This window comes from Mastigoproctus giganteus, chromosome 10, assembly GCF_048544385.1.
Source record: "Mastigoproctus giganteus isolate SK-2022 chromosome 10, ASM4854438v1, whole genome shotgun sequence".
NCBI lineage: Eukaryota > Metazoa > Arthropoda > Arachnida > Uropygi > Thelyphonidae > Mastigoproctus > Mastigoproctus giganteus.
The window spans coordinates 78,849,870-78,874,542 of NC_143584.1; the positions used below are offsets into that span (position 1 = coordinate 78,849,870).

Genomic DNA, 24,673 nt, shown 5'->3' on the forward strand with positions numbered 1-24,673 from the left:
CAAAGGTATAATGAGTTTTATGAAATGAATAAATAAATATTACAAGTATCATTATGTCTAATTTTTTCACCTATGGATGGAATGAACATTACTACGGGCACTTGGAATATGCTGTTGCATAGATGAACGTTTAAAAAGAAGAAGGAATGTAAATTTGTGATTTCCACATTGGGTGGCTGCCCACCTTAGAGAGAACCCTGATCACAAGTGCCATTTTAACAACCGATTCGCCAAACTCAACAAAAAATTAGGTATTGGTTCTGCCGAACCAGTACAAACCGGCTGAATCCCACCACTGCATTAAGGGCAAGTTGCTACAATGGATAAAAGGATGGTTGAGTGGGAGAAGACAGAGAGTGGTAATCAATGGACACTGCTCTTAATGGACTAATGTTATTAGTGGAGTTCCCCAGGATCCCGTGTTGGGCCCATTGTTGTTTTCTGCATTTATCAATGATATTGGTGAAAGAAAGTATATCAGGTTTATGTCCAAGTTTGCAGACAATACGAAAGTTGGTAAGGTTGTTAATGACAGTGAGGATGGTACACTACTGCAATAAGATCTAGAAAAGTTGAACAGATGGGCTGAGAGGTGGCAAAAAGGTAAAGTGCAGCCATTATCAACCCACTGCAGGATGGAAGCCTCCTCAACAATTCATGCTGAGAGAAATGGACCATAATCTGCCACGCTGGTCCAGTGCATGTTGGTAGATCGACCGTATTCAGCAATCAGGGGCTTGAACCCCGGTCTACTCAAAGAGCATGTGCTACTGCACTCCCGCTCCTGACCACTCGGCTACGGAGAGGGGTGGCAACTGAAGTTAACATTGACAAAACAAAGGGTAGCAGTAACCCCAGAGTAACATACCAACTGTGCAGTCTTAAACTCAGTGTAGTGGAGAATGAAAAAGACCTAATTGTGCAGTCAGATATGAAGTTTTCTCATCAGTGCAGACAGGCTGCAAGAGTAGCTCATGGGGGGTCTTGTCAATGATATATAGGAATTTTTCTAGCAGGGATAATTATCCCCTTGTATAAGGCAATGGTCAGGCCACACCTTGAGTACTGCATACAGGTCTGGAAGCCTCATTTTAGGAAAGATGTTGAGCTACTAGAACGAGTACAGAGAAGGGCAACGAGATTAGTGGGTGGAATAAAGGGTTACTATTACCAAGATAGGCTTAAGTTCTGCAAATTATAGTGTCTGGAGACTAGGCATCTGCGAGGTGATCTGATTGAAGTGTATAAGTACTTGAATGGTTTGAGCAACAAACTCAGTGCTGATGGGATTCTTCCTCTTGCTCAGATTCTGCACCTGAGGGGGCATAAATTCAAACTGAGGTAAGACAGTTGCAGAATAGATGTGTGGTTGATTGCTGGAACAAGCTTCCATCTGTCATTGTGGCAGTTGACAGCTTAAATAAATTCAAGGCTGAACTAGACAAACTTTTGGAGTGAATGGATGAGTGAAATGGGAAGGGATTTGTGTTTTTTTGCAGGATGATGTTATATAAATTGCTTTGTTGCATCATATGCCTCTGCTAATGCATTCATGTTTGTCCATAATGGCTGCATGCAGACATTGTATTTCATTATGTCACTAGGCATTAATAGGAATCCTGATTACCTAATGTCCAGAAGCAGGAGGTCTCTGGTTATCATCTTCTTCAATCCTCAATCCTACTTGGATTTGTAGTGGAATCTAACTGCTAAAATTTATGACCTCCCACAGCTCACATAAACTGATATTCTCAAAAACATCACGTGACTAATTGACATTATATTCTGACAATATGGTAATTTTTCCTCTTGTCACTCATTTGGAGAGATCCAGGTTATAATCCCATCAGGAATTAGGGAACTTTCAGCCAACAGGGCTATAGTTAGCGACCTGAAACAATGGAAGTAAGTCCCCTCCATGAGTTATTCTGGCTTTTTCTACTAATACAGCATGCACATTGGCTTGCAAACACAAAAACACACTCACTCTTGTACAGACATGATACACTGACACAATAAAATGTTAATGCATCAACAACCAAAAACAATAAATATGTGATGAGGAAAAATGATTCCTAGTATTCTTAAATGCTGCACTCTGAACAGGTTTCTGAGGAACCTATCTTATGCTTCATCTTACATAAATTATATATTCATGACATAAGATTAAGAGCTAAATATTTAATCCATATTATGAAATACATTTTACCTTCGTAACCCATAGACATAAGATATTGCTATACACTCGAACAAGGCAACAATGAGCAGAGGAAAATTTCCACTGAAGTCATCAAACAGCGTAAACACGTAGTTCCCAGCTCCATGTGAGAAGATCAAGGAAAGAAAGAAGCAGACAAGGCAGATAATTCCTAGAAGAATAAATATGCTGTGTGAAAATTTAAGATGTTTGTTATATGGAATTTATATAAAAGAGAAAACAGAGAAGCATAATCATAAGGGGGAAACTGAGGCTCAAATTCTGATTTTCTGTTATATTTAGAAATCAGGAAATAATTTATATGCATATGCACTGTCCAGTAGAAACATTATGACCACCTACCTAATAGTGGGAATGTCCTCCTCTTGCTGCCAATGTCACCACCCACATGGTGAGGCATAGACTCTAGAAGGCCTCTGTACAGGATTGCATCATGCAATCCTGTAATGTTGTACCACATCACAGGATTGCATCCTATATATCTGTGATAGTCCATTATGGACGATCAAAATGCTGGATATGTTGATCCATTTGGCCAAGGTAGCACATGGAAGTCACTTTTGTGTTTGATTAATCACTCTCAAACAATGCCAGCAGCATCACAGGGCACATTATCCTGCTGGAACACACCTGTGCAATCTAGGAAAACAATCCTGATTTCAGGATTCAAAATGTGGTCTAGGGATGTGAGGGCATCAAGAGATTCCCAGGAAAACATCCCCCATACCAAAATACCATCTCCTGCATTATTTCTGTTAGATCAGGATTCAGAGTGATTTTTCTCCAGTTTTCTGCTGTACCATCCATCTACCATCCATATGGCATTCCCAATGATTCCCACCTGGCGTCTCCATAGCCAGGTGGGAAGGAGCAGCAGTGCGTAGCACACGCTTCTTGATTAGACCGGGGTTCGAGCCCGTCACCACCAAATACGGAGGATGCGGAAAGGTCAGGGAATGACCACCGGATATTTCCGGAGCAATATGGCCTTAGTTGCTAATGCTCCTAAAAACCAAATAACAAACAAACCCCAATGATGCTGTTCAGGTGCAGACTTTAAGCATCATTGGTGATGGGTGGCTGTAAGCAAAGCTTGACCAGGTACCTCTGCAGGCTCATATGGAGGAGGAGGGTTCATTGGATCATGGTCTTGGAAATACCACTGTTATCCCCTGGTTAAAGTTCATGGTTAGCAGTTCCACTGTTTTCCATCTAGTGGTTTGCACAAGGCAGGACAGCCTACATTCATCACAGAGGAACACGTGCCTGCCATTAGCTTGGTGCCTGCTGCAGTGCCCACTGTTTGTCCACTCTTGGAACACCTTAGCCACAGCACTCCACAAACAGCCCATAAGATTTGCAGTTTCCATTATACTGCCACCCTTACTGCTACCCAATGATCATCCCTCTTTCAAAGTCCATTCAACTATGTTCCTTGCCTGTGTTTATCAGTTCTCACCATAACACGTGCCATCAGGCAGGGAGGAACGGCTGATTGCTAAAACACAGAGGTCGTTATAATATTTTGACTGGATAGTGTATATTGGAAACTAGTCTTGCTAGACATAGAGTTTTAATAGATACTATATTAGATATATTATACTCACTGACAGGGCCATTTTAAGAACTCTTGGGGCCCCCCCCTGGTGAATTTCCAAAAGTGGCCCCTATTCACTTTAAATTTTGTTTTAATTTTTTTCTGGGTCTCTCTTAGTCGCATTCCTAACATTATAATATATACAGGGTGTCTCAAAAATATTGGTACAAACGTTTAGGGTAGGTAACATCTAAAGGAATGTGAATCGCATAGGAACCCATAACCGGAAATGTTACGGGAAAGTAGTAGCAGAGGCACAAGAAGCAGAAATGACACAAGACAGTAATTAGTGGCAAACATTTATTTGACATAATATTAACAATGGAGTACAAGATGGATGCATTTCATGATGTTACAACAGATGCTCGAAGGTTCCACCATGAGACGCAATGCATGCGTGACACTGACGCAGCATGGATTGGAGGACACGGTCGAACACACCTGGAGTTTCTTTGATAGTAGCAGCAGCAGCGCAGACGAGTCTCACCATGAGATCCATTTCCGTCTCCACAGGCGATTCATACACGATAGATTTGAGGGCCCCCACAGAAAGAAATCAAGGCTCGATAAATCAGGTGAGCATGGGGGCCAGGCAACGGGTCCACCACGGCCAATCCATCGACGCTCAAAATGCCTGTTCAAATGGTCACGTACATACCTTCCATAATGGGCAGGCCCCCCCGTCATGTTGAAACCAAATGTTGCGTCTCACATTTGCTGGAACATCGTCAAGTAACCCTGGTAGAACTTGTTCAAGAAAGATCTGATATTTAGCGGAGTTCATGTGGGATGGTAACAGGTATGGGCTGACTAAGCAGTCACCGACCATACCTGCCCACACATTTATTGCGAAGCGATGTTGTGCCGCATGGGGCACACACCCTGTCAGTTGTTGTGAGCCCACACATGAGCATTGTGCTGATTGAATAAGCCTGCCCGAGTGAAATAAGCCTCATCCGTGACCAAAACATAGGCTGGAAAATTCAAGTCTTGAACACTTTCTTGGAGAAACCACTGTGCAAAAGCCACATGTGCAGGATGATCTTGGGGGAGCAGTAACTGAACCCTTTGGAGATAAAAGGGGTGTAAGGAATCGTCTTGCTAGACACACTGTACACTGCAAGACACTTCTAAGGCAAAGGCAACGGCATGTGTGCTGGTAGTAGGATTATTCTGGACAGCATTCAACACACTTTCTTCCATGGCGGGAGTTCGTGTCGAACGTGGTCTGCCCACACCACTCCTATTACCTATAAATGACCCATAATTGCACAAATTTTGATGCACACGTGCAAACAAATGGTGGTCCGGTACATGTCTGTCTGGGAAGCGTTCTCCATAAATTCATTGAGCAGCTCGTCCATTGCTCTCTGCTAATCCATACACTAGGTGCATGTCTGCCAGCTCACAGTTCATATATCGATGCATGCTCTTCATGCGGCGACTACTGCTTAAATGAGTAAACCAGAAATTTTCCCTCTCGCAAACTGATAACAGCGCCGTCTACCGAACTACAGTGACGTTTCCGGTTATGGGTTCCTATGTGATTTACATTCCTTTAGATGTTACCTACCTCCCCTAAACGTTTGTACCAATATTTTTGAGACACCGTATATAATATATAATTTTATATATATATTATTAATTTATAATCATAAGCGAGAATTAAATGTGTTAATTATTTTTCTAAATATTAATATTTTCTGAACTTTAAACTATTTAAAGAAAGCCAAAAACATTATTCATATATCATTATGTTCCATGTTTGCGGTGCTTTCGACCATAACGTAACATATGGGATCTTTAAAAGGGTCTTTAAAAAATTATTTAAGATCAACAGGTGAGGCCCCCAGTAGACTGAGGCCCCTAGCATCGGCCAGGTGCACCCATGCGTTAAAACAGCCCAACTCACTGAAATACAAGTGTCTACATTAGAACATGTTGAACCCTGGACAGAGATTTCTGAACGTTGTGAACGGGCAGCCAGGAAAGCCCATGGTGTCCTATCAAGTGATTTATCAAATGCTATCCTGTAAAAATAGAGGGGTTATAATCCTCTGTATAAAGCAATTATAAGACCACATTTGGAATACTGTGTTCAAGTATGGAGACCTCATCTGAAAAAAGACATTGAGCTTCTTGAAAGGGTCCAAAGATGGGCATCTCAAATGGTGAGATCAGTGGAAGGACAACCATATGTGGAAAAACTCTGATTATGTGGGCTACAGAGCTTAGTGACGAGGCACCTCAGAGGTGACCTCATTGAGGTTTATAAGGCTCTGAGAGGGATTAGTAAAATGAATGAAGGTGGAATTTTCACTGTTCTAAACAATTAAGACAATTTAGAAATTAGACAACTCAACCGACATAACAGACCCAGTTAAATAGGCAAAGGAAGTAAAACTATTCCTAGAGGAATACATGCACAAGCAGACAAACAGAATCACGTCTGCTATAAAATTCCAGATTGTTAATTGTTGGTCAATTCTAGAAAAGGTTAATAGAAATCAACACAGAAAACAGTCTTAAAGTCAAAATAAGAGGTTATTACAGAAGAGAAGAACAATTATAAAAATATGAACACACTGATTATGCTCAGGCAACAAAGGCTAGCCGTAAAAATGACATCTCTCAAACCAAGCAAGTGACTAACAAAGAGGCTAATAATATCATTTTGAAAGCAAAAAGTGACTCTTCCATTAAAAGCAGTGAGGCTGTGAAAGACCCAGTCATCCCTAAGCTCAAACCTCACTTAAGAGAAATAAAAGCAAGCATGATGCCCTAATAGAAGTGGCAAGCAAGGAAGATATGCTTAAGATAGAAACTCACCGAGATGTACAAAAATTAGTCCTGAAGCCGGAGAAACCTAAAGGGGAAAACCCCAATATAATCATATTTGACGAAATGGAGTCAACACCCCCCGAGTGGAAACTTATGACAGACATCTACTACAAGAATTTTCAACAAATCATGACAATAGAGGAATTTTCACAAGAGTTTCGGTTAAAAAGAGGGACTACAAGTAGAAAAAACAGACAGCTAAACATCATAGCAGAAATTTTATCTAGGATCTAGACCTCACTAAAAGGACAACAGAGGATCTGTCCTGGCTGGACCAGTCATAAGTTCAGGGAACATTTCTCTGTAGAGATGTTTTAATTGCCATAAGTATAGTCACACTGCCAGAGACTGCAGCCAGAAAACACCTGTCTGTGGCCACTGCACAAGTGTCACTGGCCATGAATACAAAAGCTTCAATAACAAAAATCAACAACCAAAATCTATGTATACCTATCGTAACTTAAGTACACTACATACCATTGCATTCCCCTCCTCCCCGGTATGTGTGAAAGAAGATTGAAGCAAGGAAAAAAATCACAAAATAGTAGGAATGAAAGCTGAGTGATTGAGTGTAATAAATCGTGCCTCCCCCAAACCCCCTCACTGGAAAGACTAATAGACATATGGCCCTATGGCCCCCCATCCCATCCAAGCAGACACCATGCCATAGCTCCTTAGCTGGCATGGTGTGGGGTGCTGACAGTGGCCAGCAGAGCTAGACCCCTGGCCAGTATGGAACAGAGATCCCTACAGGCACTTCAACGTGGGGATCTCTTTCTCTATAAGCTTTCATTCCTACCAACTGGGGTGGTTGTTCTCTCCTTCCCCTACCCCCCTTCTCCTGGTGGGTCACCCTACTGTCAACTTTTATCTCCTGCCCTTGGAGCAGGATAAGCATACTATCCTGGGGCCCCCTTGGTTGGCCTCCCTTTCAATCAGGTGATCACCTTCACTACTGCCCCCCCCCCTATCCTTCTACCACTTTATCCTCCTATTTCCTGTCTCCTCATTACTCCTTCCTAAATTTCACTTTTTTTTTTTTTTTTTTTTTTTTTTTTACTGGGCTCTCCCCTGCCTGTAGCTTTGGCTACCTCAAGGTTTGCCCCGCCAATGCTTCACACTCCCTACTGCCCAGCCCGCCTCCTTGTGGATGGTGTACTAGATGGTGTACTAGAGGTTTTTGTGTCTAAACAGAAGCCGCTAGGCTAAGAGACCAGATGAACAACACAATCAACATAACCCATACTAACACTGCAAGGCCGACCGGACTAGCCAGGTGGGTAAAGTGACCGCAACCCAAAGTCGTGGGTCCGATTCCCGCCTCAGGCTTGGATCAAAGTACTGTAAAAACCTTGGGAGGTGCATTATGGCCACAGAAGCCTATGCACCAACAACTACCAAAAAAAAAAAAAAAAAATAACACTGCACAAGCATGCACTAACCTACATAAATCTGGCCTTTACAGAGTATGTATTCATCACTTTGCTAGACATGGAGTTGGGGGAAACCTATAGAGCTGCATTACAATTAACACTGTCTTCTAAACAGTTTCAGTACTAGTGATCATAAATACAAATTACAGGGCTTGAGGTTTAAATTAGATTGTAGGAAGTTTTATTTTAGCCAGCAAGTCATTGATAGCTAGAACAAGTTTCCCTTGCAGGTAGTTGAGGCTGACAGTTTGAATAAATTCAAAGGTCTACTGGATACTTACTTGTGTGAGGAAGAAAGTATATAATTTGTGTTTTCTTATCTGCCTCGTTGAATTTTTTTTTTCCCCATTGCAGCAAAAGCCTTTTGCTTCCTTGTACTATATGACAAATACTATTATTATTACTATTTGTCAGACCATGAGACTCAATTGCTAATAGTCTATTCATGGTGATACACACAGCCTATCCATGAAAATCACTGTTTTCTGGTTTGTGGACATATCTCTTATAGCCAAAGAATAGAGGATTGTAATATTTTTGTTGCTAATAACATAGAGTAGTGCTTCTTAAACTTTCGAAACCTGAGCCAAACTTGTAGTTTAATACTTCATAAAAATTCAGGGCTAAAGCCTGAGACTGCAATAAAATTTACAAACATATATAATTTAGTACAAATGCATCGTGGCTATACACAGTAAATTAACCAAAGATTTATAGTGGCATTATTTCATTACATCTTCATTATACCTTATTATTTCATTATACCTTCACAAAAAAGTGATCTATCTGGTTATACTTCAAAATAAGTAATGCTTCCATAATAGAGAAGCAAGGGTTATTTTATATTTGCAGCTCTAAAATCCAAATGTGCAGTTCTAATATTAGTTTTGTGCAGCATTATTAAATAAAAATTGACAATGTATGTAACAATCTTATAACACTTAATCTGCACTAGTATTATATTTTCAATTAAATACTACAGCTAACCTCATAGGAGTAATAATGCTGTTATTACTCTTAATAGATCCCCCCCTTGCAGAGGCAGCCCATCCTCTGTACTATTATTAATATAGTACATCTATATTATATATTAATATATAATTATAGAGTACATCTGGTATTCTATAATTTCTAAATTACTTCAAATATCACTAGCTACTGTAATACTAGGATCCCTACTAAAGGGACCTGCAGTTACGCTCCTGGTAAAATCCAAAGTTTTTTTTTTTTTTTTTTTTTTATGAAAACTCCAAACACGAAAGGTATCAAAACCTCTAGTACTTATTACCGTGCATGGGTTGAAGGAGAAGTATGGGGGAGGGGGATGCTGGAAACTTTGCTCTAGAGACTAAACATGGGTTTCACCACTTCAAGCCTCCAATAAGCAAAGTAGTGGTATTTCACCGGTTGATGAAAGTCATCTACCCACCTATATAATATGCTTTTTCTTTGCTTTCTGCTTGCTGACTCTAAAATTTTTTATACCTCAAAATCTATTAAGAGTAATTTGAGGGAAATTGAGGTCTATTGCTATCCTTATTCTTCCTCATATTCACCTTAATTTGGCAAAAGCCTTTCCTTTTCACTACATAATTAATTTTCAATAATAATTTTCACTAATAAAAATTATTAGTAGTAATAAAATTTTTAGTTTATCAGTAATTTGCTTCTTCATCATTTCATTTTTATTATTATTTTATTGTATTTTATTATAATTTATATGTTTAATTATAGGATATAACAATGAAGTCCAACTTAGGTTACCTAAATACTTGGCTTATGGCTCTGTAGGTATATTTTTACTTTGAATACCTATATTCTTATTAAATTTAATAAGTCATATGATTCCCTTGGTATTCAGTTCAATAAATGCTGTAATATATACAAGGTATGGCAATAAAGTTCTTGGAGTGGAGCAATAAAAAGAACACAGGGCGAAGGAGCTCAAAAATGGTTTTGTTTTTAATCAAAGTAATTACCACCTGATTGAATACACTTATTACACAATTCTAAAAGTTTCTGAAGAGAGTCAGTGGTATTCAAAGAGGTAATGTTCAGTTTGTAAGTGAAGTATGTTTTGTTTATGTCCTCAACATCCTGAAATCTTTTCCCTTTGATGGCAGTTTTCACCTTGGAAAAGAGCAAGAAGTCTGCTGTTGCTAGATTGGAAGAGGAGGGTGTATGGTTGATCTGTACAATGCCACATTTCATTAGAAATGTCTTCACCACAAGTCCAGAATGGGTAGAGGCATTGTCATGCAACAAGAATCAGCTCCCCCCCTCTTGAAATTGTGGCCTCACCCAGGAAATGTGCTACAACAGTCTTCGAAGCACCTATACGTAAAACACAACATTGACTCTCTCTCTCTCTCTCTCTCTCTCTCTCTCTCTCTCTCTCTCTCTCTCTCTCTCTCTCTCTCTCTCTCCCTTCCGGTACAATTTCCTTGTGAATCACACCCTGTTTGCCAAAACACATGTTCAGCATCATCTTGATCCTTGACTTCTGTAAATGAAACTTTGTGGGCCTTGGTGATGATTTTGAAGTCCACTGCATGTTCTGACACTTCGTCTCTGGGTCGTACTGAAACAACCAACACTCATCTCCAGTGACAATACAGTCGAGGAAATTGGGATTGTCTTGACAAGTCTGAATGAAGTCTTTGCATGATGGCACTCTTTGTTTCTTCTACTCATTTGTGAGGCGTAAATGTTGCAGAGACTTTCCTTTTCTCTTCATGCAGAATTTGATGAATCGTCTCGTTAATCATATCCAACTCATCACATATCATTTTGAGGATCAAGCAATGATTCTTGCCACAATTTCCAGCCCTGGGTGCCAAGCGTTCCGTGGCCAAGCAATTTCAGTGCGTTTATACAAGTGAACTATCTAAAGAGCTTTTGCCGATACATATTCTGTTTATTTCTGAATAGCGTTTTCTTCATTTAATTTTATATTTCAGTAGTTCTTTCGCTCTATAAGTAGTAGGCAAAGGCCCAGAAAGGAAAGACACCTTTCTGTTTCTTTTTCCTTTAGTACTAACTCAACTAACAGCCGCTTGGTCACCTCGTGGCACTGCTCCTGCCTCCCCGTGGCGGGGCCGGTAACCTGGGAGGTAAAGAAAAACCTCCAGGGCCAAAAGGAGCTAACACGGATAAAAATACTTATCCACCATTAGAGCCTTCGAGCTCCAGGACAGAAAATTACAATGACCGTGGCACAAATCTCGATTTAGGTAATAACACCAAAAGACTGAAAACTGACAGGATGGAGCAACCTATCAGTTTCAAAATCATCACCGTTTCTAATATTCCACTCCCTCTCTAGTCAACCTATGAGTAAACTGTCTCCCTTTGTGATTCAAAAACATCTGGAAAGTATTGCAGGATCTCCTAAGACTGTTAAGAGACTGCAATCAGGAGACCTATTAGTGGAAACTAATAACCGCAGACATTCGGAGAAACTTTTACAACTTAGTAATTTTGCTGGTATCCCAGTAAAAATATCTCCTCACGCAACCCTAAATTCTTCCAAGGGTGTGATATCCAGTTGGGATCTTCTAAATGTCAGCGAGGAAGAAATAACCCAAGAGCTGCAGGGACAAAGTGTCATTGAAGCAAAGCGCATAATGACTAAAAAAGACAATCAACTTACACCTACCAGAAACATTATTCTCACGTTCAATACCCCTGACTTACCCACCTCTGTAAAAGCAGGTTATTTACTATGCCGCATTCGCCCATATATTCCCAATCCTTTACGATGTTACAAATGCCAAAAGTATGGCCATTTGCAAACTGTATGCAGAGGAGTTCCAGTCTGCCCCAATTGTGGGTCCTCAGAACACAATCAAAATGACTGTTCGGCTACAAAAATGATGTGCGCTAACTGCAAAGGTGACCATCCTGCATATTCCAAAACTTGTGACAAATGGAAAACAGAGAAAAAAATAGTAAAATATAAGGTTGAGAATAAAGTCAGCTACCAAGAAGCAAGAAAACAAGTTACGCCTACTATAACCAAAAATTTAACCTATGCCAATGCAGTAAAAAAATATGAAACAGTCTCCACCCAAACAGATGTCACCATTTCTACTAATAAATCAATTTCTGATTGGGCTAGAACAGTCCTCTCTGAGAAACAACCAAGCGTACGTAAACAACAATCCAAAGTCACAGACCAGGCAAATAATACTCCTCTGACAATACCAGCAACATCTCCTCCTCCAATGAGTACTACTACATCCAATATTACAAACTCAAATGCAATGAAAAATACCCAGGACACAACCATGGATACAGATAACACATCTATACAGGGAGATCCAATTTTAGAAATTCACGCTGAAGAAGAAGAAATGGACACTGGTCGGCCAGTTTTCTCCAAAAAAGATAAATCAAAATTAGAACGTCATAAGCCAGTCACCTTCAAAAAGCAGTCAGATACAGCTCCATCAGTTAAACACAAATAATGCCTTGTATTTTGCAATGGAACTGTAGAGGCTTTCGTTGCAACACAGACGATATCCATGATCTGATTAATCGGTATTCGCCAGTTGCTCTTTGTCTCCAAGAAACTTACTTAACTTCACAAATTTCTCCTTCGATAAAGAACTATTGCCTTTATCGAAGAGATCGTAATACAGCAAATACTGCCCATGGTGGTGTTGCAATTCTGATAAATTCAAAGATCCCAACAAAGCATATCCCACTTCAAACTGAAATAGAAGCTGTTAATGTTCGTATAACACTCCATATTTCATTAACACTTGTGTCAATCTACTTGCAGCCAAACCATACATACATACTGTTTAAAAGAACTTGAAGACCTCATCATACAGATACCTCCACCTTTCTGTATTTTAGGGGACTTTAATGGTCACCACCCACTATGGGGCGCTACTAAATTAGATAGACAAGGTCGACTCATTGAAAGCCTTTTAGAGGCACTAAACCTAGCCATACTGAATACTGGCACACACACTCACATTCAGCTCCCAACTGGACATACTTCAGCAAAAGATCTTTCCATTTGTTCTCCAGTACTGGTCCCGACCATAGAGTGGTATGTTATAAATGATCCTATGGCCAGTGATCACTTCCCAATCGTATGCAAGGTATTGATAGCACAGACTCCTTTAACTAAAGCCTGCAGGAAATGGAAATTTACAAGAGCAAACTGGGCAAAATTTCAGTTATCAATCTCTTTTGATAAGAAAAAAATCCATCTCATTGATGATGTGACAGATTACATCACGTCGCATCTCTTAAACATGGCTAAAGATACAATACCATTATCAAATCCACCGGGCCATAAGCACTATAATTATTGGTGGAATGAGTAATGCACCAAAGCAAAAAAGGCAAAAAATAAAGCGTGGAACTTGTTTCGGCAATATCCAATCACAGCAAATCTGATAAATTATAAGAAAGAAAGGGCAAAAGCACGTTTCATACAGAGGCAAGCCAAAAAAGAATCCTGGACCCGTTTTGCATCAACAATTAGCAGAAACACTGACAGCAAATTAATTTGGAAAAAAATTAGACAGCTTTCTGGTAAGTTTCCTACCATACCTTCTCCAGTCCTCTCCTGGAATGGGCGAGATTTATCTAGTCCCTCGGATATAGCTAATGCTTTGGGCAATACTTTTGCTGAGATCTCAGCAACATCAGCTTATACTACATCTTTCCAACGAAATTAAAACAGTCGAGAACAGTATTCTATTAACTTCCAAACTGCCCTCATTCTAACATATAACAAACATCTGCAATATTCTGGACTATTGCATGCCATTAAAACAGCTCGTAATGGTGCCACCGGACCAGATGGCATCTATTATGTCATGCTGCAACATCTTGATGACAAAGCTTTGCGCCTCCTCCTGGTCTTTTACAACCGTATTTTTTTAGAAAAAATTTATCCAGCTTCTTGGCACCACTCTATTGTTTTGGCGTTCCTGAAGCCTGGAAAAAGATCCAACCAATCCCCATAACTATAGACCAATATCTCTGTCCAGCTGCCTCAGCAAAATCCTTGAAAAAATTGTCCACAGTAGACTCGTCTGGATCATAGAGTCTCAACATCTAATGAGCAATAGTCAGCATGGCTTTCAACAAAACAGATCATGCTTAGATCTCATGATCAAGGCTGAATTTGCCATTTGCAATGCTTTTGTTAAACACGAGCATCTGGTATTGGTTTCTATAGATATACAGAAGGCTTTTGACACCACCTGGCGACATGGCATACTTAGTGATCTTTATTCTCTCGGTCTACGGGGCACTCTTCCCATATTTGTTCAGAACTTTTTATACATTAGATCATTTCAAGTAAAATACCAAAACGACCTCTCTACAACTTTCATTCAGGAAGAAGGTGTTCCTCAGGGATCTGTACTGAGTGCCACTCTCTTTGCTCTTAGAATTGATTCCATCACTAAACAGCTTCCAAACACAGTTGAATCATATCTTTACACAGATGACCTTTCCATTTCCTGTCATTCCCAAAGCATGAGATCTATTGAAAGGCAGCTTCAGATATCACTGAATACAATACAACAATGGGCCAACCTTAATGGCTATCGGCTCTCACAACAGAAAACAGTTGCTATCCATTTTTGTAGACAACGCATACTCCATCTGGATCCTGAACTTCAAATTTCCAACGTCTCCATCCCAGTCACTACTAACATCAGATTTCTAGGATTAATCCTTGACAACAAATTAAATTTCTTAGACCATATTAAAAATATACGTACTTCCTGTTTAAAAAAGTTAAATATACTCAGAACTTTATCCGCCCTAACATGGGGTGCAGATCGCACCTCCTTACTTCGGTTATACAGGGCATTAATCCGATCCCATCTCGATTATGGTGCGCCTGTCTATGATTCTGCCAGAGCAAGTGCTTTGCGCTGGCTTGATCCAGTTCAGCACAGCGCCTTGAGGACTGCACTTGGGGCTTTCAGAACATCACCAGCACATAGCATCTACATCGATGCACATGAGCCCCCTTTAACTCTACATAGGAAAACACTGCTACTGAAATATGCCGTTAAAATACAAAGCTGTGCCTCACATCCAATTCAGTCATACTTATTCAATCCACCATTAGAAAATCTCTACAGAATTAAGCCTAGCATAGTAAAACCAGCTGGTCTTCGCCTTCTTGAACTGATGCCGGTTTGGAATGTTCCCATTCATTCTGTGCAAGAAGTAGTAACATGCGCTCAACCACCATGGACTTGTACTCCTCTACCCACCTGTGACACTTACCTTTGCCAGTGGGGAAAAAATGTTCTTCAAGCATCAAATGTGAAACAACTTCATGCAATTCACACTCACAGATATTTTGACTATTCTCCAATTTATACAGATGGCTCTAAATCTAACTCAAACGTTGGAGCAGCAGCAGTGTTCCTAAATACTACTATTTCAGCAGGATGCTGAGAAGATCTCAGCAGAATTATATGCAATTAAACTAGCCTTAGAAAATCTCTGTTCTGACTGCTCATTAAAATTTGTTATTTACACTGACTCCCTCAGCTCAATTATGGCATTATCTAACTCCTCAGATAAAGTTCACCCTTTTCTAAATGAAATTAGAAGATTATTACTGCAGATTGAAGAGCGCCACCAACTGATCACCTTCTGCTGGATTCCGGCACATTCTGGAATTTCTGGTAATGAACTGGCTGATAAAGCTGCAAAAAATCCATCTACCTTAAATTTAACCAATATACCTGTTCCAGCATCAGACTATCCACAAATCATTTGTGGTGCATGCCTAACAGAATGGACAGCACTCTGGCACTCTCAAACAAATAACAAACTTTTTCAATTTAAACAGGATCCTAGAATTTGGCGTTCCAATGTCCGTTCATCAAGACGAGAAGAAGTACTTCTTTCAAGATCAAGAATAGGCCATACACATTTGACTCACCTTCATTTACTCACAGGAGATGATCCACCACAGTGTCCACATTGTTCTCTAAATTTGACTGTGAAACACATTCTCATTGAATGCCCACACTATAATCAAGACAGAAATACAACCCTACTATCTTTGGTTAACCTTCGGAAACCAATAACCCTAGAGAATGTCATTGGTGACAATGCAAATATTCCTGAATTTTTTAACTTTCTGAAGAAAATTGGACTTTTTACACATTTCTGATTTCTCCTTTTCTGACGTGACAAGAAATTCTCATATTTTATGACAATAAAGGAATAGGCGCATTATAGCCAAAGCAGCTTATGCGCCAGAAAACCCCCACAACAACAACAACAACAACAACCACAATTTCCCAAACTTTTGCAATTCTGTCCTCGTTTCAAGAGGATGATGGGCACCCACTTCTTGTGGGTTTGTTGCGTGAATGTCGAGGTGTTCAGACATGCTTTCAATCAGCTCCTGCATCACTACTGATTTTGGCCATTTTTGTTGTGGATTTGCTCTCATTTGGATACAAGCAGTGGTGGGATTCAGCTGGTTTGCACCAACCTGTTCCTATAATTTCCAAACTCCGCTGAACCGATCCCTAAAGGCCGTTTCACACTGAATGCCATGCAAGCTATGCTACTTTTGGTCACTACATCATCCATGTTCTGCCCATTTCACACTGGCAAACACGTACCCTCAGCTATTCTATTCCTAGTCATGATTGAACTTGGACTAGAAATTACAAAGATTGGTTGAATTTTTGGACCAAGATGGACTACTTGTAGCTTATGATGTAGCTTAAGAGCAATACTTGGTGCACTTATCCAGCTTTGTACAAATATTTTTCTTTACATAAACAGTATTCAGGAATTGCCTCCCATCTTTACAACAGATTCTTCATAGATGATTTAGCATTGATTATAGATATATTGGATATATCTGACAGGCAATTTGGCTTTAATGCAGGTTCATGCACTGAGGATCCAATGAGGTACCTTACCAATGCTGCACATTCTGCCCAGCCGAAATACATATTGGCCATTTCCATAGACTTCAAGCATTTGATGCACTATGATGGCCTGCGTTTGGTGTGCTATGGTGGCATAGCACATCTGTGCCATGCTAATCTTCCCCTAAACTTGTACAGATGCATTAAATATTATCTCAATAATAGGGTTATCATGATAAGGACCAGGTACTAGGAAATTTCACAGTATGTAACAAGAGGATGCCTCCAAGGCTCCATCCTTGGACCCTTCTTTTGGTCTGTATTGCTTGACGAATTTCTGTCAATGGACATAGGTCTAGTAGACAGTATTGCCTATGCAGATGACATTATGCTAGTAGTAAAAGCAGACAGCAGGGCTTGCCTTGTCTAAGGCAAACCATGCCTTAGACAAGCTACAATGTTGGGCTCACACCCATAAACTCTATTTCAAGTGAAAAGACTAAGTCAGTGCTTCTGAAAGGTACCTTATGAAGACGCCCTGGCATAACGGTAAATGGTACAACCATTGCACTGATTACTGAGCTAAAATATTTGAGTGTCAGCTTTGACACTAAACTAACTTTCTATCTACACTGGCTCAAAAGGTCAGAAACTATTCCCACATGATAGCCAGAATAACCAGAACTGACTGGGGATCTAAAAAGAGAACACTAGTTCTCTTTTTCAATCCTGCCCTACAAGTCCTGGCAGAAGTTCTGCTCCTTGGCCAAGAGGTGATTAGATGTGGTATAATGTATCTACATAAGAAAGGTACTGCCACAACCATCCTTAATGTAAGTGTTGATACTGATAGAGATATCAAGCAAGAAAGGAAGCGTATCATGGACTAAAGAATATGGCAGGTACACTGAGATGAAAGCACCAAAGGTGTGATAACCAGGTGCCTTTTCCGTATGAGGTGCTACCCAAAAGTTCCTGAAATGTATTTATAAAATAAATTAGACTCACCCTGGGTCTTATTCGCCACCATCACCTTCGAAGTAGTCCCTTGAGAGCATAAACACTAATCCCAGCGCTTCTACCATGATCTGAATGTGTCCTGAAAGTCTTTCTTCATCATAGTGTTCAGCACCACCTGCGATTTGATTTGGATATTCTCTGCGCTGTCAAATCTTCGACCCTTCTTTTTTCTTGATTTTCATTCTTGGGAAGAGGAAAAAGTCACAGGGGGGGTTAGTCTGGCGAATAAGGGGGACAATTGTCATGTTGTTTGATGCCATAAACTGCGCCACAGCAAGGGATGTGTGGGCCAGTGTGTCGCCATGATGAAGGACCTAGTTCTTTGTGTACCACTTCTCTAGATGTTTCCTCCTGACAGCTTCCCCCAACCACCTCAGGATGTCACAGTAGAACTTTGCATTGACGGTCTAGCCAGGAGGGACGAATTCCTTATGGATAATCCCGTCAATGTCCAAAAAATAGATCAGCATGGACTTCACATTGCTCCTCACTTGTCGGGCTTTCTTCGGTTAGGGCAAAGATGGACTCTTCCACTGGGATGATTGTTGCTTGGCTTCTGGGTCATACCCATACACCCAACTCTTGTCACCAGTGACGACCATAGAAAGGAAGTTTGATCACTCCTGGCCCGTTCTTAAAGATCTCTGTAAACTTCCATGTGATGTTGCTTTTGGTCTTCACACTCAATAACCATGGCAGAAACTTGGCCGCAGTCCTTCTCATGTTCAACTCATCTGACAAAATCCGCTGACACATGCCATACAATAGTCCTACAACTCTATAAATGTTGTGGATGGTCTTCACGGATTGCCACTTGAACTTTTGCAACATTTTCCGGGGTGGTGCTCGATGATGGATGCCCAGAGCGAACGGCGGCGTCAACCGACATTCTGGCCATTTTTAAAATGGTTAAACCAGTTGTAGTAGTTTTACATCTGGCTGAAAGAATTGTCACCAAAAGCTTTTTATGGGTTTCTGCTGCGTTATAGTTAAAAGGAAACAAAACTTGATGCAAGCACGTTGCTCTCTCACATCAGCCATCGCAACAATCGCAAACTACGGGAAACACATTGCCAAAGAACTGCGCATTAATATTCAATGACTCTATCCAGCCTGATGCCGTGGCATACTGATTCACAAAGAATGCATGCAGTGTTACCTAGCGCCACAGGTCCGGGACATGGGAACTAGACATAGTTCCCATGCAACATTCAAATTTCGGGAACGTTTGGTTAGCACCTTGTAGATAAAATTGAAAAGCCCCAAGGCTTTGTCGTGGTTTTCCCCAGGCACGTATGCAACGTTCCTTATCACAGGGCATGGATTCTTCGAGGATAAACTGACCTCTCTGGGAATTACTGTCCTACATGTAACTGTAGCAAAAGTAAAACGTGCAAACACGTTATGTATCACTGCCCAGATTATGAGGATCACAGATGTTGCTTAATTTCAAAGATACATGGCCTGCCAGACAGTCATGAGCACCTTTTTCACACAGGAGTATTATTACAAAGCACTCACTGAATACGCACAGGTGGTATTCACAACTCGGCGAATAATTATGAATGGGACCCAAAGAGTCCAAGACTCTGGAGAAGCCTACTTAAGCGCTCCTGTCTAAATAACTACCTTAACTGGACCACCTGTGGATCTAATCCTGGAGTAGATCTGTATGAGCCACTTATGGCACCATGCTTGGTGTTGGATATACCAAGGCACCTCAATACTACGAGCTACCTGTCTAAACAAAGGACCATTCTGACTAAACTAGAGTGCTGACACCATTGGGTGTAGGATGCTGATGCTGTCACAGCATGGGATGTCTGCCAGAATACCCTGGAAGAACTAATTTGATGGGATCACAGAGGAACTCAGAGATAGATGAACCTTGTATACCCCATAAATAAAGGACAATAATGATCTATATCAGGACACAGACAACCCCCCACTTGGCTGGTGAGAATAGTAAGTACCACTGGTCATCTGGTGTCAGACCGCCAGGGGCCTCATGCCTGTTGTCTAGAATTAATTGTTCAGTAGTTCTGAGCATCTTACTGGTGTGGCCCCTGCTTTATTATCATATATGAAACAACTGGGGTACTACTGCAGGCAGAAGCTGCAGAATATCCCATAGGCCTGGAGATCTCCCTTGCTGGCCCATGCATTCCTAGAACCAGGATGTTAGTTTTTACCCTGTGTCTGAATGCTGCTGACACCTCTTCTCAAGGGTGTGGAATATTGATGTCCATATAGCAATCTCGTGGGCTTTACCCAAGACTTTTATTTCCCTCTCCCCCAAGGGAGATTGCCTCCCGGATCCTCCCCTTCCCTGTCTACCTGCTAATCAAATTCCTAAGGTGGATGCTTACACCCACATTCACCTCTTTACTTCTACTTCCTCCCCTACCTCCACTCTATTTCCCCTTCTTTTCACTACAACAGGGATCCCTTTCCCTATATCTTTATTCCCCAACAAGTGGACTCCAAAATTCCACTTTCGCCTTGTAGCTAGCCCACCATCACTCAGATGGCCTCGGGGTTCGCAGAGTCTTTTTTCCTACTGACCTGGCCCACCTTCCAGTGGCAAAGGATAGTAACTAGGGGTTGGTGGTTTCCACAGGCCCTTAGGCTAAGAGGCTGGATGAGCAACATACCAACACAACTTACACTAACACTTCACAAACACACACTAAATCACACTAACTGGCCTTTTCAGAGTACTGTATATATCTCAAAGTACCAATTGCGGAGTTGGGGGAACCCCTGGTGGCCCTAGTCAAACTACACTATACACCTACTCGGATCATTGCAAACAACCTCATCCATCTTTGAACCACTAAGTTTCATTCACACACACTGGTGCCTCCGTAGCCAGGTGGGCAGGAGCAGCAGTGCATAGCACACGCTTCTTGATTAGACCAGGGTTCGAGCCCATGACCACCAAATACGGAGGATGCAGAAAGGTCAGGGAATGACCACCGTATATCCCCAGAGCAATATGGCCTTAGTTGCTGATGCTCCTAAAAACCAAACAAACAAACGACAACTGGTACAACTTAAAATTTTATCACCATAAACAGTTTTTAACATTTCACATATTTCTGTTTCAGATTTTCCTAGTTTAAAGAAAAATTTTATATTTGTTCACTGCTCCAGTGCAAAATCATGACATGAAACATTAACACCATTAACAAATCTGGTGTTACTTGCAACCAGTCAGGCTACTGGACAATGTCTGTACCACCATCTGTTGGAGGAAGTTTGAACTATGACACACCACGTCCATTTATTTTCAAACTAATCGAACATGACCACAACAGCACCAGTCTGGGAACTTTATTGCCACACCTTGTATTGATATTAGTAATCTTCAATACTATTGTTCAGGCCTGGAAAGTTTATTTTAGCAAAGATATTGGTCTGTTTGAAAGGGTACAAAGGAAGGCAACAAGACTAGTTGTACATGAAGGGTACAACATACCCAGCATAATACCCTTCTTACAGAAGGGTATTATGCTGGGTATAAAGTCTGAAGACCAGACACCTATGATCTGCTCAAGATCATAGGTGTCTGATCATAGGTCACTGTGAACCCATTTTCAGAGTCTAAGAAAATGCAGATAAGGTGATGTTAATTCAATTTAAGCAAAAATAATTGCAGGCTGAAAACAGAGAAATTTTCTTTTAGTCAAAGGGCTGATGGCCTTTGAGAAATCTACTGCCAGGCCTTGTAGAATTAGAAGGCTTATTTATGGCATATGCCTTATAAGCTTTGCTTACTTGTATTGTTCTACTATTAGAATATTATACCATATTTAATATTTTTATCCACAGAAACTCTTAAATCTGATAACAATGGAAACCAACCCTTGTTTCCTGTCTTTTTTTTATATATATTTTTTTAAGTTCTGATGGTTTGAAATCTAATACTGTACAGCTCCACTGGCAGTAAAGTGCAATGATCAATGACTGTACAAAGATAAAAAAATGTTCATATGGAGTAGCAAAGAAATGTTGGCAATATAGTATCTTTGAAATACTTTCTTGAACATCATATTCAAAGACTTAAGTTACAAAAAAAAAAAAAAAGAAAAGAAAGATAGTGTTGCTTTAATGTGATTAAATCATATTAATAATAATAATTAATACAGCTGTGTAAATAAACCATGACAAACTTTGCTGTTGTTTCCCAAAGCAATGTCAATCAAATTCACACTATGATACTCATATGAATGGACAGGTTGTTGATAATCAGACTCCTCCATGATATGTCATTGCTTCCTAATCACAAATGACAATCACTTTATTCAAACTTTACAAGCATATGGTTTTTTTTTAACTTAAGACTTGATATGTGATATACAACTAACTTTCTTGTGGCTGCCAAAGCAGTGGCCATGAGAAAGTTTCCTGAAGCAAGTGGTACTCTAAATTGACAAGGCTGCAGTAGTGAAACAAATTATGTAATTTCCAATATCACATTCTTTAAATAAAAAAATAACTATGCTTTTCAAGTTGAATGACATATACTTTGAATACCCTGGCCTTATATAAAGCCCTTTTATAACACTCAGAAGTGAAATGAATTTTCTTCATTCTCATGAATGAAGAAAATAGAATGAAAACAAGAAAATATTTCAGAAGTGGAAAACCTGGAATACCAGTGAGACAATGTGTAGCTAAATCTGCCACAAACTGAAATGAAAATTTAGAGAGTATAAAATGAAGATCACTTAATGAAGCATAAATGGAAAGTTTTCTTCTTTTCATTCTATTTTCTTCATTCATAAGAACCTTAGGTCTACAAAGAGACAAACTGACTCACTAACCTTTTCATTCATTCATTCCTCAAAAAAGATAAATTGTGAATAAATTTGCCTTCATCCAGAAGGTAGTTGATTATTGGAGCTAACTTCCATCTGGTGTTACAGAATCAGGTAGTTTAAATAAATTCAAGGAAGAACTAGACAAACTGTTAAGAAGGATGGACAGGTGATATGGGAAGTATTTACTTGATGTTTTTGGCTGATGCTGTATAAGATTACGTACTTGTATCATTTCATTCCAAAGCAACTAAGCAAACCCTTAACCATAATTATGAGAGCATCCTCGGACTCAGGGGAGGTTCCCACGGACTGGAGATGTGCAAATGTATCCCCAATTCACAAAGGGGATCAAAGGGTGACATGAGTAATTACAGACCAGTTTGTTTAACTTCTGTTCCGGATAAAATAGAGTCACTGGTTAAAGATGCATTGCAGGATCATCTAGACAAGACTGCAGCAATAATTCAGACACAGCATGGGTTTGTTAAGGGAAAGTCTTGTCTGACAAATTTGATAGGATATTATGATGTGGTTACAAAGGAACTGGATGCAAAAAATAATTTTGATATTATATATTTGGATTTCAGGAAAGCTTTTGACACTGTTGCGCATGGAGACTATTGTACAAATTGGAGCAGAATGTATTAAGGGTAAGTTGCTACAATGGATAAAAGGATGGTTAAGTGGGAGAAGACAGAGGGTGGTAATCAATGGGTGCTGCTCTTCGTGGACTAATGTTATTAGTGGAGTCCCACAGGGTTCGGTGTTGGGTCCACTGTTGTTGTTTTTTTTGTATATTTTTCAATTGTATTTGTAAATTTATCAATGATATTGATGAAGGTATATCAGGCTTAATGTCAAAGTTTGCAGATGATACAAAAGTTGGCAAGGTTGTTAATGACAGTAATGGAAGTGTGCTACTGCAATAGGATCTAGATAATTTGGGCAGATGGGTTAAGAAGTGGCAACTGAAGTTTAACCTTGACAAATACAAAGTACTGCATATGGGTAGAAGTAACCCCAAAGAAATGTACCAACTGTGTGGTACTACACTTAAGGTGGTAGAAAATGAAAAAGACCTGGGAGTAATTGTGCAGTCAGATATGAAGTTTTCTGAGCAATGCACACAGGCTGCCAGGGCAGGTCATGGGGTTTTGCCAATGATATATAGGAATTTTGCTAGCAGGGAAAAGGAGGTGATTGTCCCTCTGTATAAGGCAATGGTCAGGCCACGCCTTGAGTACTGCGTACAGGTCTGGAGGCCTCATTTTAGGAAGGATGTAGATTTACTTGAGTGTGTACAGAGAAGGGCAACAAGATTGGTGAGGGGAATGAAGGGATCCTCTTACCAAGAGAGTCTTAAGTTCTGCAAATTGCAGTAGCTGGAAACTAGGCACCTGCACAGTGATCTGATTGAGGTGTATAAGGCCTTGAATGGGTTGAGCATGCTGAATTCTGATGGGATCCTTCCACTTGTTCAGATTACGAACCTATGGGGGCATAAATTCAAATTAAGAAAAGAAAGATGTAGAATAGATGTGCGGAAATTTGCCTTTAGCCAGCGGGTGGTTAATTGCTGGAACAAACTTCCATCTGTCGTTGTGGAAGTTGATAGGTTGAATAAATTTAAGGAGGAACTGGACAGGCATTTGGAGGGAATGGTGTGATTTTTTTTTTTTTTTTTTTTTGGATGCTGCATAAGCTCATACACTTGCTTTCTTGCATCACATGCCACTACTACTACTATTAACAATAAGCATCAGATGAATTTTAAATATAAAGAGAAACATCTTAATTCAATACACACATGCTTTTTAAAAAATGCAGATTTAACATTTGTTATTATAAAA

General features: G+C 40.1%; 1 protein-coding gene across 1 annotated transcript in view; it reads right to left on the reverse strand.

The window, feature by feature from the left end:
• Positions 1-24,673, reverse strand: part of LOC150079106 (sodium-dependent neutral amino acid transporter B(0)AT3-like) — a 341,694-nt gene that overhangs the window by 45,965 nt on the left and 271,056 nt on the right. The window contains exon 10 of the mRNA XM_090383850.1: positions 2,210-2,369. Within this exon, the coding sequence (XP_090239976.1) occupies positions 2,210-2,369 (160 nt within the window). The remainder of the gene's footprint in view (positions 1-2,209; positions 2,370-24,673) is intronic.